The 14914-nt window shown below is 42.1% G+C and overlaps 1 protein-coding gene across 3 annotated transcripts in view; it reads right to left on the bottom strand.

Moving 5' to 3' along the window:
• The window catches only part of znf385c (zinc finger protein 385C), a 124476-nt gene that overhangs the window by 4965 nt on the left and 104597 nt on the right, over nt 1-14914 (bottom strand). For all 3 annotated transcript variants that reach the window (XM_044332329.1, XM_044332330.1, XM_044332331.1), the window contains 5 exons: nt 13764-13874; nt 9493-9712; nt 2142-2510; nt 1797-1984; nt 302-400 (listed from right to left, as the gene is read on the bottom strand). In XM_044332329.1, coding sequence (XP_044188264.1) covers nt 302-400; nt 1797-1984; nt 2142-2510; nt 9493-9712; nt 13764-13874 — 987 coding nt within the window. The remainder of the gene's footprint in view (nt 1-301; nt 401-1796; nt 1985-2141; nt 2511-9492; nt 9713-13763; nt 13875-14914) is intronic.

Genomic DNA, 14914 nt, shown 5'->3' with positions numbered 1-14914 from the left:
AGCCCCGAAGCGCAATGTAATGAGATCTGTGTGTGTCTGGGTTTTACTGTATGTCTGTCAGGGCTGGGGTCAAATCAGTTAACTGTAACAGAGATAAATTAAAACGGGTGTTTAAAAATGCATTAGTTTACAAGCTAGACTGAATTTATTCCAATGTTGGCGCATGTGCACGGCATGTTCAAGCATATCCTCTGTAAGAGAAAGGCAATTATGTTTTGTTTGTCTTCCTTGAGTGTGTGTGTATGCACGCATATTTGCGTGACAGTGTTTTGTTTGTCTGTGTCTTTATGCTGAGACTTACCGCTAAGCTGGAGCTTGGCTGGCTCTTGCTGTGGGGGGTAAATTTGGGTTTGGGTGGTTTTCCGGCCAGCCTATCCTTGTGCCTTCTGCTATTCATGTGCTGTCGAGACCAGCAGAAATACCATTAGCGAGCTAACAAGCATCTGTTGTACCACAGTGGAACAACTTCAAATGTTATCTGCTGAATTAATAATGGATACACATTGAGTTTGACTGAAGTGCACTGAAATTACATCACATTACTTTCTACCACTGCCACACTATTTCCTTCTCTGGCTGAAGTACTAACAGGCTTATGTCCCCCTGGGATAGGGGATGTTTATATAAGTCCACTGGAATGCATTTAAGGCTAAAGCAGCCTGGGTGCTCACACATGCCAGCATATCCTGTATCTTTTCCACATTCCACTCCAGCATAGGCAAAGTTTCCAAGACAATCCCTTCACTCAGATGTAGTATTTAATGAACATCAAAGGGGGAGAAATTACTTTCCCAACATGGTTTGATGCCAATGTAACCAGAAAATTAAATACAGCAGGCATTAGTAGCTTGCAATAATGAGTGGTAAATACATCCCTGCTCAGTGAAGAGCTTTGCAGTTAGTTAAAGCTTCAGATGATATCTGTCTAATGCGGAAAAATAGCTGCTGCTTGAATGTATTCTGCACTCGCAACCTGCTTTCAATAGCTTCATTCATGTGGCTGTAAATGAAACTGCTGCTTTGATTTAAGCACACACACATTTCTACCGTCAAGGTGATGTTGAAATGGTCTTTTGGATTAAGTAATGTCTTTAAAATCTCATAATTCATGTTTAACACTTTAAATAGACATCATTTGTGCTCACTTTTATAACTGTGCATCAGAGGTCAGTCTGGTCGAAGTTTAATGTGTAATATCAGTCTCTTGATGTGTAAGTTAATTGCTAACTATGTGCAGGCAGTTCTGTTTTCTGATTAATTCTGTGGCCGCATCATCTGTCTGTGAAGGTGAGGTAATTATATGCAACATTTTCTCCACCACCTGACGTGATTGGGCTAGAGTGCTTTTCCCTGCAGAGTCAACAGTACCTCTATGCCCTTTTGAATACAACCCTGTCAGGTTAGCAGCACTCTCACTTAGTATGCCTTGACAAATCTGCAGGACTTCTCCAAGCCCCCGCTTCTCTCCTCATCTTTCATTTCATACAGCACAAGAAGGATAGTGAAGTCTCTGAGTCATAGTTCTTGCTGTTTCATACTCCTGCTCTGCCACTTTACAGTGAAAAACTTTTGATGTCGTTTGTGGTGTTAAAAGTTCAACAAGTGAGTCAGTGTGATCCTAAGTTTGGTTTGTGAAAGGTTGAAGAGTTACTCCATATGTGTTCATTTGTACCTTACATCTTCTAACAGGGCACAATGGAATATCTAACACCTACAATATAAATAATACATTAAACACTCAACTATATATTTATGTGCAATATAACTTGAATATCCATGTTGCGTTTGACCCTCACCTGGCTCAGCTGGGTCTCAGAGTTCACAAAGATCTCACACACTTCACACTGGAAGTTCTTGCTGGGCACCCCGACGCTGCCTTTGCTGCCGAGCCTCTTGCTCTTGCAGCCCGCACGAGCTGCCACCACCTTCCCCCTGCGTCGCGGCAGGACGCTGTGACCTTCCAGCATCAGTTTGTGCTTTGTACCTGGTGGGGAGAGCATGACAATAGCCAGGTTTATTGTGGTACAAATCAAATATTACAGGCCTTTATCTGACTACAACCAACCAAAAATCGATTGCAAATATAAAATTAGTGTTTTGAAGATAAAAGTGCAAGCTTCTGAGTCAAGCTATGCTCTTACCGCTGTTATGTGCTTCCAGTTGGGAGACTGAGTTTACTGTGACTTTACAGACAGGACAATGGAGGTGAGCTTTGCTCTTCTTGGGGTCCTTGTCCTCATCTGGACGTGCGTCCCCATTTGTGCTGGACGTATCTGCATGGCTGCTTGACTCAGTGGTCAGGCCCGCAGCCTCAGCGGCTTCTGGGACTTCAGGAGCACTGGTGTCAGAGGCAATCTCAGAAAGCTGTGAGGAAGGGGAAATCTGAGGAGGGGAGAGGGTGACCAGCTCCACAGAAGAAATCTCTGATACTGGCGTCAGCATAACTGAGCTCCTGGGACTCTCCTCGAGCTTTGCCTCCAGGTTGGCTGGTTCTAGATCAGACTGAATACCTGCATTAAAAGGTAGCAATAAAGGAGAATGTTAGTTAACTATGGTTCATTCAGCAGTAGCTTATTGTAGATACAAGTAAAGCTTTTTCCATTACAGTTAGTAAAACCCAACAGAGCAGGATGTTGTCTGATAAAAAAAGTAATGAGCCCGACTAAATAAGAAAAATCAGCAAAACACTTTGTAGATTGACTTAACATCTGAGTGCAAATATAAAGTCGGCAGAATTTATCTCCAAAAGCATTTCACTTTTTCCACATTTCATTTTTGCCTTTATTGGATAGTGGGTAGTGAAGAGGTAAACAGGAAACAACAGGAAAGAGAGATGGGTATGACATGCAAGAAGGATCCCTGGCTGGAATCGAGCCAGGGACATTATGTGCGCAGTAACCATTCAGCTACCAGGCCGCTCTAGCATTTCACTTTTAATACAATATTGCAGCCAACATCAAGAGTGCTTTTCAAGTGCTGGCTTTGTGGCTTTTCTGATACAGTAGCAGCCTTTGTTTTAAACCATGTGGAACAGACTTGATTAGTGGTGGTTTAGGCAAATCGCCCTCCCCCCCTCCCTCCTCTCTTTCTCTCTCTTCATCCCCTCTCTCTCTCCTCTTCTTTCTCTTCCCTCTCCTTTACTCTCCCTCACTATTCAAATATCAAGTGGACCCAGAGTCTCAGTCAATATAAACAAACCCATCGACTGCCAGGCCTGGCTGATAAGTCACTGGAGTTCCATTACACATCTCCCCTTCACCCCATTGCCCTCCCAAGGGAGTCGCACACTTCACCCCTGAGCACTGTGTGCTACGCTTGCTGAATATCTCCATTTCCCCCACCCGCACACACACTCACAACCCTCCACAATGCAACTGTGCTCCATTGATTTTCCCTTTTACGTCCAAGAGTAAATTCATCATTGGAGATAAGGGTCTTCCTCTCTCATTCCCGCTAAAGAAAAAGAACCTATATAGGAGCAAGATTAGACAGTCCCCTCGCTGTAATGAGAGTGACCCCTGGGGGATTGGCGCTCCTCTGTAGGGGGCGGGGGTGGGTATGATCCTGAGCTTATGTGAAAGACAGGGCCACCTGAGAAGTGTCTAGAGGCGAGCGATACTGATCAATGGATTTAGCAGGCACCTTACACAGGAAGACGTGGAGGCTGGTGGGATTCAAAGCCCTCTGCAAATCCAAAGGCTCGGATCATGAAGGACCACATTCAGCAGGGAGTAATTTCAGATAAGCCTGCTGAGTTTCATTTAGCCTAATTTTTAAAAAAAAAAGCACACTTCAAACTTGAATGGCCAAATCACCAGTGAATCCTATTGAAAGCAAGGCCAAAAATGAAAGCTGATCAACCAAAAATTTCATTAATTCAGCCAGCAAAAACGCCAAACATTGTCTGGTTCCCACCTCTCAAATGTCTGGGTTCCTCAGTAAATGTGATTTACTGAAGAAGTTACTTGCAATTTTTCTTTTTTCTTTTTTTGCATTTTTCTAGTATTTTCTGACATTTTATAGACTAAATGAGCAAATGATTAATCATAAAATAACTGACATACTGCATGAATTGATCATCAGAATCAGAAAAATATCAAGTAGGTGTTCACATACATGAAATTTGCCTCTGTGTTGTGGTGCATTACAGCCAAAATATACACAAAACTCAGTGATCCTAAATAATCTAAAAAAGAAAGAAAGAAATTTACAATAACAAATATGTAAAATATATTCTAAGTGAGAAGAGTTGCTACAGGTAATAACGATAATAATAATAATAACAACTGTGTTAGTGTAATGTGCCGTGTTAGACCAAAAATCACAGATGTGCAAAATATAGGATTATGAGATTTTACGTTAATATAATTTGTAGCGTCCATGGGTGGGATAAAGTCAGTGGGGGTCCAGGACTTTGATGATGAGATCATGGAAATAATCCTCAATTGCAGCCAGAATCCAAAGTAATAGGAAGAGCTGGTGATTTGAAGCACACTGGGGAAAAAAATCTTGTGAAATAAATAAAACCTTTGATAAGTACCAGGGCTCTCTCAGCATCTGCCCTGTTAAAAAAATGCCTCCTTTCTATCATTCAGTCGTCCAACTTCCATCTTCAGTCGTCCCCCAGACGACGATAAGATGGCAGACATTTCCACCGAGATTGGCAAACTGTCAGACCAAAGGCCAGCATATTGGCAGTGCCAGCAGAGACTCTCTGGAGTAGAACTATACGGCAGTGAATTATGGATGTTTGGATCAATGTTGTGCAGGCAATCACCAGTTTTATTTAACTTGAAAAGAATTTAATCCACATTTTAAAGGGAAAATTCACTGCTGTGAAAATGATGATTTCTTAAAATTAGGTCACTTATGTAGTAGAAATGTGGAATTATTTTTGAAATCTGTGCCTATGACTAGAGAAAACTGAGAAAAAAGCTTGAGATTCTCCATAACACTCTTAAGGGGGAATCCTAAAACAACCAGAATGCTTTGCACGCGGTCTCGTTCTATCAGCTACTCACGGTGTGTTTACAGGACGCAGGCAGTGAGTACAGAGACAAAGTTTCATTGATAAAGTTAGTGAGCAGCGTTAGATCTCTTAACTGAGGCTTATTTTCATTCACAAAACGTTTCACCTCATCAAGTCTGGATATATGTACCGGTGCTGTCTAGTCTGCTGTCTACATTTCAGTTTGGTTTGGAAAATAATCACAGATGAAAGGGTGAAAAACTGCAACCAAACACTGTTTCTTTTATCGTTTTGGATGATGAGGAATTGTGCTCAAAGCTGAATGCAGCTGCATAAATTACAGATAACACACAGTCGCTGTTGTGCTGTTCTGTACTCAGAGTTAAAGTCCGATATAATATTCTGTCAGAAAACAAAGTCAGGTTTACCAAAGCACCGCAAAGTTTGTTGAAACGTGGAGTTTTCTGTTTTCTCTCCCTTCTTTTTGACCATCCTCACCAGACGGACAACTGTCGAACTGTCGATACTGCAAAGCTACCCCGGCTGAAGCGCCTCTCTCTCATTTGCCACTGTAACATAGCTCCAGTGGACCTTTTGTTCTCCACACTCTGTTGTGTCTGATTCCACGGTGCGTCTCTGCTCCGACATTATATCATAGAGCTAGTTGTTTGTTAGTGTTAGTGTTAGGAATCCTGGAGAAACTCAACAGCTGTTAGCTTAGCTCTGGTGGTCGCTTTCCCTTCATACCCTGTTGTGTCTGATTACGCAGCACAATATTCAGCTTTGTATCATGAAACTAGTTGTCTTCAAGTATTTAGTAGTATGATATTTTAGTGTCTGCTTTTCCCTATCGCTAGCGTAACATTGTAGACAGGAGTGTTTGGGGAAACCCACATTTTACTGTCCTTGAAGGCACCACTACAGAAAATGCAGAAACGTCGTTTGTAGTCTGAGCCAGATCTCCAAAGTATAAAGTTAAATTTTTGCCAGCAAATGAGCAGGGACCCCTGGGTGCAGGCAACACGGAAGGAAGTTAAATATTGTTCATTTGGATATACTACCAACATTGTAATGATACAATGTTGGTTGCAAATCAGCAAAGTTTTCCTTTTAACAGTCCAATTTAATGTGACAGGCTTTTAGAGAGTAAACACATCTGAAGAGATTGCTATTCATCAGATTGATCTGCTGAGAACTTTAACCACAGCCAAACAGCAAATTAATATGAATCACACTCACATGCACATGCACACACACACCGAGCAGTGATCCAAGGCAGCCTCAGAACATAAACAACTTCCCTGGAGTAAGAAAATCCTTGCTTTAAATCATCATTACTGTGGTGACAGAGAGAGTCCCTGCGAAGACGTTTCAACAGCAGTCAATCAAAGCTGAGGGTGATTGATGCTTGTCACGACTGATGCGGGCCCTCTGTCTCTCTCACTTGCTCACTCGCCGTCTACCCACTCCCTCCCCTTGTTGGTGCGGGACATGGTTTACAAGCATTGATTAATCCCTTTCTAAGATTGAAAATGTTGTCTCTGATCGTCCCTGACTTTATGGTACAAATTGTTGCGGTAACCCAAGAGACAGAATACCTGTAGAAAGCAAGAGAGTTTTACTGTAATGTGATAGAATTTATAGGCAAAAAAGTTTGTGCCAGGCAACACAGGACAATTGATGGAATTGAGAAAAGTAGTTAAACTGAAATCCCCATTGGTATAGAGGTTGTGTTGGTACTTTAAAGGGGACATATGCTTTTTGTGATTTTTTGTTATTTCTATACTGTTATGGTGTCTGATGTCTATGTCAAACATGGTCAGGCCATGGCCAGGACTTCAGCCTGCTCTGAATGCTTCATTTGCAATGTTACCTCTACTTCCTCCTCGTGACGACATTGGATTGTTCGCGAATACCCACAAACGGCCGCGCATTGGTAGTTTTTGTTGTTAAGGTTGTTCCACATGTTGTTTGAATTGTCCAGTCACATATTTCAGATCAGATTTGGGCTCAAACATGCACAGACGAGGAAAAATCATACTAATACTGATTGTTTACGTAGCCTCCGGAGCCGCTGAAAGTCGGCCGAGATGCAGTTTCCGGGAGCTAACCAATCAAAACTGAGTGGGCTCATCGGGAGGGGGGCCTTAAAGAGACAGGAGCTAAAACAATCTGTCTCAGACAAAGGCTGAAATGTGGGGCTGCATAAAGAGCCAGTATAAGATAAATAAGGAGTTTTTTTAACTGTAAATCATACAAAGATATACTGGTAGAGCCCCAGGATATAAATATACTCCTGGAAATGCGCAAGATACATCCCGTTTAAAGTCTTTTGTTTGTGTCTGGCTCTGCCATATTGCTATTAAATCTATGGTGTGTTTTGCTAGTTTTCTTCATTTTGTTGTTATGTCTCATTTTGTTGCATTACTTCGATCACTCCACACCCAAATACACTTGGACAGCCATTTTGTGAGCCATTTGTTCTTGTGTACATTAGAAAAAGTGCACTTCGAACTCCCTCCAGCACTTCACGGTCAAAAGGTGGTATATGTATGGTAGTGGCCTCCTGTGTCTAAATGTGCATTAGAAGGTATTCTAATGGACCTGTGGAGGATGACCTTGTAGGCCTAGAGGATGTCTGTTTATTCTGAGCCAGACAGACTGTTTAGAGGAACAGCCGACAGATGCGTTATTGGTTCCTGATGGCAGACAATGTGGGCATTACCCTCAGACAGCTCCCCACCAGCCTTCGGCTTCGTGGCAGACATAACTCATTTCATAGAGTGTTAATTTGGAGCGCTATTTCATTACAGGTTGGCATTGTGGTGCGTGCCACCACTGGCTCGCACTGCTGCATTTCAATTTCACATTAGGCCAATCACACAATTGGGCTTATTAAAGAGTGTTCCTCCTCACGAAATTGCCTTGGAACTGTAAAATTATTCACAGCATAAAAACTAGCTATGACTTATCTACTCCCCACTGACCCCCTCCGCCATGCTCCTTCTCCCTTATTCCTCCCTCTTTCTCTCTCTCTCTCTCTGTCTGTCTCCTTCATTCATTTAATCTTATCTTTCATTTTCCATTCATCATCTCGTTTCGTCTCTGCTGCTGCTTCCCCCTTTTCAGAGCTCTCCTTTGCAACGGCGGAATATTAAAATGAGATTTGATGAGAGCGTTATCAGGCCCCCAGTCTTTTGTCCACTTTCTCCTTTCTGAAGGAGACTCTTAGTGCTCAAGGCAGAAAAGTGTGCGCGCGTGTGTGTGTGTATATGTCCACGTGCACACGATTATGTCTATGAGCGGGGATAAAGCACAAACTGTCTCCCCTCTTTCCCCAAACCTTCATATCTCTTCTCTGATATTCAATCTAGCATCCAAGCGCATTTTGAAATTCTCCTCAGATAGTGATCTTCTCTGGGGCAGAGGAAGTGGAGGGGAGGATGAAGTAAGAAAGTAGAAAAGAGAGGGGGGTGGGGGGGGGAAACTGCTCTACCGCTCCTCCAGTCCCATCACCTCGGATGGATAAATGAAAAGTGTGGACCCAGACAAGTGCAACATGAGAAGGTAATGGGTTCAGTCTGCTGTCAAAATGCCATCGGAGCAATTCATGCTCTTCAAGCTAAAGTTGCAGCCTTGTCTCGTGGAAAAGTCAACATTCATATTCAGCTGAAAGAAACCAACGCACTCCATCTTTCTATATAAAATGTCTATGTTTATACCACAAATGTGAAAACATTCAAACTTTTTGTAAGAGAAGACGAGTGCCTTTGATTTCTTTCAACTTTGACAGCCCCACAAATAAAAACTCTCTCACCACTATTTTGCTCCTCTAAATTCAGCTAGCATGATGTGTCATTCTTTTCATGCTGCACAAATACACCAATTCTGGTTCCACAACTACCCTCTCCAACCGAGATAGATAGTAGAGAGCAAGAGGGAGCAAGAGGGGAGTCAAGCAGTGGAAATTAAGAGGCAAAGGGGGTAAAAACGACCCCTGAGAGGCTCCAATCGATCTCAGCCGGCCCCTTTATTTACACAACATCTCCTGCTCCTAGACATCCCACAATCCCGCAGCTTCAGAGCCCTCCATCCATCACAAAGCACAAGGACAGAAGGCCAGGTCAGAGAGGTTTGCCAGGGATATGTGGGTTTAAATTGCTAAGGTTTGAATGAAGAGAAATGCGGAGGGGATAGGACGGAGAGAGGGTGAGGGATAAGGTGTACAGAAGATGTAATCTCAGAGTATAACACAATGGCACAGAGAGAGAGAGAGGGCGATAAGGGAGGCCAACATATGGTGGAGGAGGTTGGAAGCTGTCAGTGATGTGAGGATGAAGAGGAGGACTGGTGGAGGGGATTTTATAAAGATGATGTGGAGTGAAAGGGGGAATTAGAGGACGTAAGGAACTGAAGCGTGATAGAGCGATCATCAAGAAGGTGGAGAGGGGCGGAGAAGGATTGGTTACAAATAGCATGCTTGTGCTATAGCCTTCTTCCAGTTTCTCTGTCAGTTTACGTACTTGTTCCCTCCACTAAGCTTGTATCCATGAGCGCAGGGAGTGCTGCCTCAGACGTAACCGTCTTGCTCCTGTCCCGATCTCGTTCCCGGTCTCTATCTCGTTCTCTCTCCCTTCCTGCGGATAAGGCTTCCCCGGCTCGTCGTTGCCTGTTCTTCTGGGCCTCCATGGCTTTAAGCTTCCGGGCGTGCTTGTGGCCCTTATAGTGGGCCTCTGCTTGGTTCTGCAGGAAAATGAGAGGAAACCAGGTTAGCATAGAGAGGCAGAAAGGAGTGTTTCACTCAATGCATTATCTGCTGAAAAGTAGAGCCCACGTGCAATAAATGTTAAAATGTGCGCCTGAATATTTGCTCCCTCGCAGACATACACAAGCTGCAAGGAGGAGAGTCTGTTTCCACCTGATAACAGCGCTGGCACATTGGGAGGCCAGAGGTATAATTGCATGTGTAATATGCAACAAGAGAGAGGATCCCATCTCCACAACTACCCAATTATTGTGCACTATGAGAGTCAGCCTCTGCAAATCCTAGACACATGTGGCAATACATACTAATATCACACACATTTGAGCACTCACGGCGCATTCACGAGCACACAAACCCACAATCAAAAGCAAAAACATTCCGACTGATTGCGAGGCAGCAATTAAACACGTTCACGCACATATCCGTCTGGGTGGATCGCGATGTACCTTCACGTTCTCACGGCCCCGTTCAAATCCAAGAACAAAGCCCCTGTTGTCAGAACAAGCCTGGATACATAGGAATAGCAGGGAAATCAATACAGAGATCACTCATTAAAAGCTAAAACAACCTCGGGGAATCAGCTCTCATCAGCTCCTGGCCTGGATAAGACAGTTATAGAGCGAAGAAGCAGAACTAGAACCCACGTACATTCAATAAAAAGAGAACAGCCATGATTAAATAAAGAGTTTTGTTTTAAATCATATCCAAAGTGTGAAAAACCTGCATGTCCACAATACTCAGTAACATGGACTATTTCCATAGTATGTACCCTCAATGTTTTACAAATGTGTGGATTAAGAAATAATGATGAAGCTTAAATTACGTTTGTTTTGACATGTAGCGTAAGATGTGGTGCAGTTATTCCTTCAAGACGGGCGATGCTTCCTTCCGAGCCCTCAACCACTTAACGCTTCTTTGAGAAATAAATCATGCAAATCCTCAGGCACCAAACAACCTGAGTGAAGAGACTGGACGATGCTTTGAAGGACTCCTAAGTGAGGAATACATCCATGCAGAAATGACAAAGAGAGTTGCAAACACTGAAAGACTCTTTTATTGAAGGCGCAATATGGATTTCTCTGATTATCTGAGCATCAACAATACATTGCATCCCATAAGCAATAAAATGATTACTGCTGGTGGGGTGTTAGCGCACAGATACACACACACAGTACACCATGAGACATACAGTCTCATGTGTTAGCTCTCTGTAAACACCAGCAAGAGTTAACCATGTACACTTCACATTAGCGAGCCTCATGGTGCAATATAATGGAAGCCTATAAATAATGTGGCTGTCAAAGCATCTGTAAAAACAACTCTAATACCTCAGCGCATCATGTGACTGATCTGCTGTGAAAAGGCTTCAGAGATTAGCGTGATGTGACGAATTCAGCCAGCGCCTTCCCCACCACCAGTCTCTCCATCCAATTGAGTCTCAGTGGAGGCAGAGGGACAAGGTGTGAAATGAGCTTTGGTTTTCACATCACCACCCCAAGCAGCAGGACTACAGGGAGATACACTTCTCTTCTAAGGGATTCCTTATTGTCCAGTGATTAAAGTAAACATTGAGGTGTTGAGATGTTGAATCATCTCTCCCCAATAACTACTAGCTTGTAGCAAAAATAACAACAAAAACATGTAAAATTAAGCGGATTTTCCAGTTGGTTTGCTTAATTTAACAATCACTGAGCTGCCTCTGTTGATTGTGCAAGCTGATGAATAGCAGGGCCTGAAGTCATGAACAATATGGATGGATGTCAAAAAAAAAAAAAAAAGGGTTTTTACCAAAATTGCCAGTCACAGATGTGTCTGGGATTTTTTTCACTGCACTGTGCAATAAATAAATGAAGCCCAATTATGTTCTATTCTGTTTCAACAATGTAAAATTTGTAATATGGTAAAAAATTTAGCAGGTGCAAGAGTATAAGACGTGCTGAAAAAATAGAATCATCCACTCCAATTAACTCGATTGTTTCCAGACCCAAATACCAAAAATGGCCAATATATTATTTAGTAATTTTAGACATCTTCCATCTATACAGTAATTAATATTAAATGGGCAATCTTTCAATGTCTAGGGATTGCATAAACACTCAAACAACCCCTTGCCTCTGTACCTGATGATTACACCATCTAATATGTAATAAAGAAGAATATTTTTAAGGGAGCATCCTACAGTGTTGCTAGTCATCAAATAAACAATAAATAAAGTATGTGACAGCTATATCTGATGGTCCACCTCACCGTGCAAAAATATGTTGCCTTTCCTTTTATTTTTTTTTTTGGTTGAACAGGGCATTTTAGTTTTATAGCAGAAAGGCTGAACAACTTAGACAACTAGAGAACATTTGGGCCATTCAAAAGTTATGGTGCGATATTAAATTGGTGTTAAAACCGAAAACAGCCCTACATCAAATAAATATAAGTGAGATATGAAATACAATCCAGCAAGCAAAACTGAGAGTCACAGATCCATGAGTTTGAAGGATAATCAGACACCAAAACACCGCACAGCTGTTTACAATATTATGGATTTTACAGCTGTGGAAAGTTATTACAGCAGCAATCATTTAATTTTTCGTTTGGACGATTGCGAGGAAAACACTTGAGATATGGCGTTCGTGTTAAAAAAAAAGTATTCTTTCAAGAAATTGTATATATTTGGTTGGCAAGTCACGCTGCGTTCCAGCAAAAGTTGAGCCTTGTTCAACAAGGTCAGATTTAATCCGCTGGAGGTCAGTAAAAACAAAAATTTCCAGCTTGTCTCAAATAGCTCTTTAAGGTCAATTTGTGCTATATTGAGCAGCAGAGGAACCTTACTTATCTCCCCTTTGAGCATTATGCATAAGGATAACTTGGTATAATATCTGAGCAAACTCTGAGGAGGGTGCATGGAAGTGTTAGGAAAGTATTCATAGTCTCAGAGAGACAGATAAAGCTACAGTCAGACCTGACACTCCTCTTTAAGTCAATGTGCGAAGGCAGGGAATGGGATTTGCTCTAGTGTGTGAAGAGCACGTCTGTGTCTCCTCTCCCCCCCCTCAGCTCCCTGTCTCCTGTGCCTCAGCCCTTCTTTGAAGATGGAGTCCAAAAAAAAAAGTGTATGTGTATGTGTGTGTGTGTGTGTGTTTGTTTTACTGCGCCCAGACCTGAGATATCTTAAGGCTTTCTGGACTATTAATCTATTTGTTTATGTGAGTATGCATTAAATGTCATGAGATATTTGCCTCTGTGTGTGTGTGTGAGTGTGAGTGTGTGTGAGAGAGAGAGGGAGAGAGAGATAGTGTGCATGTTTGTATGTGTACAGAATATGTGTGTGTGTGTGTGTGTGTGTGTGTGTGTGTGTGTGTGTGTGTGTGTGTTTGTGTGTGTATTTGTGCGAGTGCACTAGAGGTGGCAAGGATGGGAAAAATGGGACGAGGAGTCGAGAACGCTGCTTCCTGTTGGGGCTGCTGATTGTTTCTGCTCTTTGCTGATAAATGGCAGCACTCCCTGCTGTCTAATCCCTCATACCAAAACAACAGACAGACACACACACACACACACACACACACACACACACACACATACAGATTTCACTGAAAAGAAAATCCAACAAAATTTCATACACAGAAAACTAGAAAAAAAACCCAACTAACTTTTGATTTAAAAAGGTACCTATATTTGTAGAAAGGGATACACTTACAGTTTGGGTTTTGCATATGCACACAAAGATACCTACCTTTGCTTATACACACACACACACACAAATCTGCGCACAGTATACACAAACACAAAGAGTAAGTGTGGATGATAAGAGCTGAGGTAATTTTGGAGTGACCATATGTTCAAAAACCAACATTCAAGAAGACACAGAAGCACAAAAGAGATGATGTTCTATGAGGCTTGACCCACTCTTTGCTATAGATTGCTTTCATGTTGTAAATTACAGTCCAGAGTGCCATGTCTTTCTCTCTCTTATTGTCCCTCAACTTCTCTATCTTTCTCATAAAAACCACAGCTTAAAGCCACTAAAACATTTCTTACCGTTGAGTTAAAGCGCAGGTGGCAAATGTTGCAGGATATAATCTGTTTCTTCTTGAGGGGCTGCGGGACACCAAACGTGTGGTTGATCACTGCCTTCTGGACAGGGTCCATCTAAGAGACAGAAAGAAAATACCAGTACAAACAACATTAGTTCTATACAATTTTATTTTCCCAAATGAGAAATTTCTCTGCAGCAGAACAACCTCGCCTCAGAGGAGAGGTGAAGTTGCTCCCCCAGCTAGCAGTGATTCGATCTTCAGTGTGGCCATTCTTGTTACAAAGTACCCTCCGATTCATCAGTAGATAAAATAACATCACATCCAGATATTTCCAGCAGCAACAGAAGAATGTAACAGGGGATATCCTTTCAGCTGTCGGTGGCAAATATGTTTTGGTGTCAGTCTCTGGGAAGTAATCAATGAGGGCATTTTCAATATTTGGCGCCATTGCTGAGAAATCCATTGAAGAGAGAGATAACTGATTCCTTGTGAGGGGTGGAAGTTGGACATTGAAAAGTAAATCATGAAAACAGAATTAAAAAGTTTTGTTGTAAACAAACCCAATTTCTTAAAGCTGCAATACAAAATATTCCGCCACTAGATATTGCACTATAGCACCAACACCTTAGACCAGAACAAATGTGTGTATCGTTTACTCAATAAAGTTGGAGAAAAAAGGAAAAAGAGAGCCGACAGCTCATGAAACTCAGATCAAAGTGTCAAACTAGGCAGTGCTGATCAAATATGGATCAAGATGCAAATCGGCGTTGCCTATTTCTTGCCTCAAATATTTTAAGAAACTTATTTTAGTCTACTGTTTAGCTGTAATTTGAGAAAGTTTGTGACGTGGCCGCCATCTTTGAAATGGACGTGGAGGACACGGAGGGACTCACATACACTAACTAACATGCACGCTCACATACACTAACTAACATGCATGACATAGCAAATAGTTGTTTGTTGACATCTAGTGAGGCTGAATGTAATTTATTGGACCTTTAAGATACTCTGTATGATGTGTGAACTGGCCAGCGTGTCAGTCACAGTCACCTTTGACCCTCCAGTGATCTGTTTGAATTTCTAGATTCATTAATGCATGAAGCCATTCAATGTGACATTTAAACGCATCATAACTAGTGGAAGGCAACATGT

The sequence above is a fragment of the Thunnus albacares genome, chromosome 17 (assembly GCF_914725855.1).
Source record: "Thunnus albacares chromosome 17, fThuAlb1.1, whole genome shotgun sequence".
Taxonomy (NCBI): Eukaryota; Metazoa; Chordata; class Actinopteri; order Scombriformes; family Scombridae; genus Thunnus; species Thunnus albacares.
This window is presented reverse-complemented; position numbering and strand designations above follow the sequence as displayed.